Source organism: Amaranthus tricolor, chromosome 17, assembly GCF_026212465.1.
Source record: "Amaranthus tricolor cultivar Red isolate AtriRed21 chromosome 17, ASM2621246v1, whole genome shotgun sequence".
NCBI classification, from domain to species: Eukaryota; Viridiplantae; Streptophyta; class Magnoliopsida; order Caryophyllales; family Amaranthaceae; genus Amaranthus; species Amaranthus tricolor.
In genome coordinates this window covers 17,390,229-17,395,071 of record NC_080063.1, presented here as the reverse complement: position 1 = coordinate 17,395,071, position 4,843 = coordinate 17,390,229, and the positions used below count along the sequence as shown (strand labels likewise).

The 4,843-nt window shown below is 33.3% G+C and overlaps 1 protein-coding gene across 3 annotated transcripts; it reads left to right on the top strand.

Annotated features, from left to right (window-relative positions):
• Positions 1–270: 270 nt before the first annotated feature.
• On the top strand, positions 271–4,315 carry LOC130804401 (protein yippee-like). 3 transcript variants are annotated; one of them, XM_057668820.1, is made up of 6 exons: positions 271–440; positions 711–872; positions 2,498–2,541; positions 2,964–3,072; positions 3,172–3,227; positions 3,971–4,314. In XM_057668820.1, the coding sequence occupies exons 2-6, from the start codon at positions 777–779 to the stop codon at positions 4,053–4,055; spliced, it is 390 nt and encodes a 129-aa protein (XP_057524803.1). In that variant the 5' UTR covers positions 271–440; positions 711–776; the 3' UTR covers positions 4,056–4,314. The 3 variants fall into 3 exon arrangements, with proteins under 3 accessions (XP_057524803.1, XP_057524804.1, XP_057524805.1); XM_057668821.1 differs by having other exon boundaries at positions 271–512; XM_057668822.1 differs by lacking the exon at positions 271–440 and adding an exon at positions 477–553 and having other exon boundaries at positions 3,971–4,315.
• The last annotated feature ends 528 nt before the right edge of the window (positions 4,316–4,843 follow it).

Sequence of the window (4,843 nt, the reverse complement as noted above, 5' to 3'; positions counted from 1 at the left end):
AGAATGGAATAATATTTATAATTCTTATTTTCACGCTATTTAATACATCGTTGATATAATCAATTGTATATATATAAATCATAATAATTGATATCATAAGTGTATGCATTGAAACAAATCAAATTGAACTTCACATAACTATATATATATTTTCTTATATAAAAAATAATAAAAAAGTAATATAATTAATTAATTAATAGTACTCTCTATCCTTTTCATTTAGCATAATTTTTTATTTAAACTCTGTCTTATTTAGTATCATTTTTATTTTCTGAAATAAACCCACCGTCTTTCCGGAGCAAATGAGAGAAACAACTATTTTCAAGGACAGCCAGAATCAGTACATCACGTAAACGAGAAAGAAAATTTAATGGATCATCAAAAAAAAAAAAAATAAAAAAGACAAAAGATTGTGAATGTTGGTAACTGTACTTATACTGGTATTAAAACTGTGAACTTTTGTTCTTTCTTTCTTTCATTTTCTTCATTTCTTGCAAATTCACTGCATATAGGTATACTAACAATTACTTTCAACAGTTTTCTTCCCTCTATTGTACGTTTCATTTCATGAATTGGGCATCTTTTATACTTTATTCTAAGCTTACAAAATATTTTTTCTATAATTCTTTGAGTATACTTTTGGAATCATTCCATTAACTTTGTCAAAACCAAAATTTTTATTTTATTTTTGTTGTTTTTTCATATATCAGGTTAATTTTCTGCGATTTTGGAAACATTTTTTGGGGAATACATTTGGATAGAATTGAATTGGTGAGATGGGAAGACTTTTTGTGGTGAATTTGGAAGGGAAGATCTATAGCTGCAAATACTGTAGGACCCATCTTGCTCTCAGTGAAGATATTGTTTCCAAGGTCTCTAATTCTTATTTTTTGATTGAAAAATTATATATTTTGATTCTTTTTTTTGGAATTTTCTTTGATTTGAATGATCATTCATGGGTATGTTTGAATTGGGTTGCTTTTACTTACAATGTTTGACCTAATCAAATTTTGTCGGTATTTGTAGTGTTAACTATCATTTAGTTATATGTATAATCTTTATGTCTTTGATTGTGATTGTAGAATCAATTTATGATTCACAAAAATTAGGAAGCAAAAGGGTAAAACTTTCTTTTTGGGTTATATATATTTTAAAGTTTGATGATGGTTGAATAACATCCCTTTGAGATTACTGATTCTGTTTGGTTAGGTGTTTTATACTATTACTTGTAATATTCAAAGCATTCTCCTATTGTGATGATCAATAGAATTTCTTACATTTTTGTTGAGGATTAACTCATGAGGGAGAGGAAATTGATGTTTAGGGGAGGGCTAGGGGGAGGGGGTAGTGAGACCGAAGAAAGTGGTACATGCTTCAACTGAGATAAGATCGGATTCTCTTACTGTCGTACTTGGAAGTATTAAGAGTACCTTATTGAATGATTGTCTTTATGAAGGAGTTTGGGTTTGATTAGGATACTACAATTGAAAAAAAAATGAAATATGTTTGTTATTTTTCGTTTACATAATCACTTTGGTCCCTCCCCTAACTTAGGCGGGAATCATTGGGATGATGATGATGATGATGATTTCTTTGATGTATTGTTGTTACTTGATTTTTGCTAGTCTGAAATATCCATGTTCTTATTGCCCTGTATGTGCAAGTTGCCGCCTAAGGTTACTTTTGCCCGATGATTTTGTGGTTGGTTCTTTGGAGTGTTCCTTCAATTTGAAGGAACGGTACAATCTCACCATGAGCTTTTCGGTATCTCCTTTTGAGAAGTCATGCCTAGAGCTAGGGCTCCATTATTTAAGCATTTCTAAACAAGCTCCATTATCTTATGGTCACAGAAAACCATCTAGTTATAGCATTGAATGGCTTTATCTAACCAACTTTGTTCTGTATACTAATTTACGTCATGAGAGTTTGATTTTTGTCAACTGATGTGATCATTTGTTGGTTGGTTCTTTGGAGTGTTCCTTCAATTTGAAGGAACGGTACAATCTCACCATGAGCTTTTCCGTATTTCCTTTTGAGAAGTCATGCCTAGAGCTTGGGCTCCATGGTTTCAGCATTTCTAAACAAGCTCTATGATCTTATGGTCACAAAAAACCATCCAGTTATAGCATTGAATAGCTTTATCTAACCAACTTTGTTCTGTATACTAATTTACGTCATGAGAGCTTGATTTTTGTCAACCGATGTGATGATTTGTTAGAAAGAACGGGTTTGATGTTGCTATTCTTTGGATCGAGTTATTTAGAAATGTTTATTGGATGATTATCTCAATTTCTCAAACAATCTTGTGGCGGTATAAGGCTTGTTGATGAAATTTAATGAATTTCGCGAACGCTTACTGAATGCCCATTGCTTTCATGCATCGGCCGCCATCTTTCAAACTAACGCAATGATCACATAATTGCTATGCTTTTGTAAAGGGCAATTTTTTGTTCTTGTTCATTATCTGACTACAGTTTTACATGTGTTGTTGATTCAGTCTTTTCACTGCAGGCATGGAAAGGCTTATCTCTTCAACAAAGTGTAAGTTTTCCTTAGTCATCTGAATTTGTTTCTTATACTTTATAAATTGAGCTCCTTAAAAGCAGCAAAATATGTAAAAATATCATATGTATATCTTGATCTACAATAAAAGAAAAAGAAACCTTGTCTTTTGTTTGCCAGTGTCCATTCTTGATGTTACATTGGTTATGGAATATAATGAAATATGGTAAAATAACTCGTTGAGTTGTGTGCATTTCTTATTTGTATTAAGTTGCAGATGATGTTTGCTATCAAGGGTCAGTTAGAATTAACCTCGTTGTTTCAACAATGGTAAGGTTGTGTGCACGGTGCATCCACATCACGAAACCTACCTAGGTGGTAGCCAGTTAGTGGCATTGGGATGAATGATGATGGAATGTGATGCATGAAAAAAACGATGAAATTTGTTGAGTTTTTGACAGAGTAAATGTGACCCTTGGAGAGACCGAAGATAGACTGATGATGACAGGGATGCATACCGTGGCTGATATTTTCTGTGTCGGATGTGGATCAATTGTGGGTTGGAAATATGTAAGCTTTGCAGGCTGAAATTCTATCAAACCCCATTTCTCCTATATGCTTAGGCCAATTGATTGTTGTTAGTTACTTGTGTGGGATGTCTTCTTTCAGGAGACTGCCCATGAAAAGAGCCAGAAGTACAAAGAAGGAAAATCAGTCCTTGAGCGGTCAGTAATTTTGTTGGTTCGAGTTGAAACCACTATTTCTATAAATCGGTCTTTTGGTTTGACATCAGAAGCATTACTTCAATCACCGGAAGTTCCATTACCGATGACATGCCTTTGTCTATTAGCTAAAAGTGGCTTCGTTTATTTGGAACTTCCGTTGAAGTTGTACTTGTGTTGTTGTGAACCAAAAAATCGCATATTTTACTGCTTATTAAATGGCACTACGTTTTAACTTCTTACATAAACCAAGTTCTCCCGGCTTACTTGGTGGGAACCTTATAATTCGCTTCTTACACGGACTTAGATCTACTTATTGGGAAGTGAAAGATGATTCGAGTCTCGAATTTGAGACCTTGAGCTATAGCAATGTATTCCGTATGGTAGTGGCTCCAATCTATGTTGCTGTTTGGCTGTTTGGGCTTCACCTATGTAGCTTGAGTTTACCGTCATAGTTGGATGTGTCAAGGAACCAACTCAACCAAAATTTTAAGCTGATGGTTGAGGCTAGAGGTTCCAGGATATGTTATATACTCTAACACGCTCTCTCACACGAGAGCCATTTGGGCTAAAAACTTCTGATACCATGTCAAAGAACCATATCAACCAAAAGCTTAAACTGATGGTTGAAGCCTCAGTATATGTTATGTACTCTAACATAATGACTTTCTCGTGTCAACTAAACGATCACTATTCTCTGTGCCACGGAAAATTATGACTTGTGGAAATCCTTTTTGTTCGAACAGGTATAAGGTGTTTGGCCCCGATGGTAGCAACTATTGGATCACTCATGAAGCTCATATAGGCGGGAGCGATGCTGATGATGTCTAATTGCATAAAACATAGATGGTTGATTGCCGTTCATTCTCCAATTGTACATAATTTAACCCCCTGAAAACCTTTCAATTTGATTCGTAGATTCCTAAAATCAGTTGCTTATCAATTTCTGGTTTGCTACATTGATGTAAATGGGATACCCCATTGTTTCAGATTTTCTTTTAACATATATTATGTTCAAACTATAATGTATATTATCCCAATTTAGCAATTTATTTGTTTTCTATATGAAATTATCAAAGTCTAAACCATCATGAAAAGAACAAAAAGAGAGTATGATCTAAGCCTCCTTTCAATTCCTTTAGGTTCGTTTCCATGCTTTTGTAATTGTGAGCTTTTTGATCATGACAAAACTAATTCAGATGATCGCTTTTATCATCGTGAACATTTTGCTCATTAGAGATGATCACTTTTATCATCGTAAGTGTTTTGCTCAATAGAAAACTAATTAAGAAGGACAGAGGGAGTATGATCTACCTTACTAATTATAAAAACTAATTCATACACTATAAGTGTATTTATGTGTATCGTGAGTATGAATGTCAATGGCCATGATTTGGATGAACAAGAAGTTTTATTCATATACAAATTGGCCAAATGGACGTGTACCCTTTATCTTTTAGAATTTACTATTGAAAATAACATTTTTCTTATAATATGTTACTCTAATTATCAAACTTAAAAGAACATATCAAATATCAATAATATGTTATTAATATTAAGAGTATTTAATGATATCCAATATTGGTTCATATATCTTCCTAAAGTTATTGACTATTGGC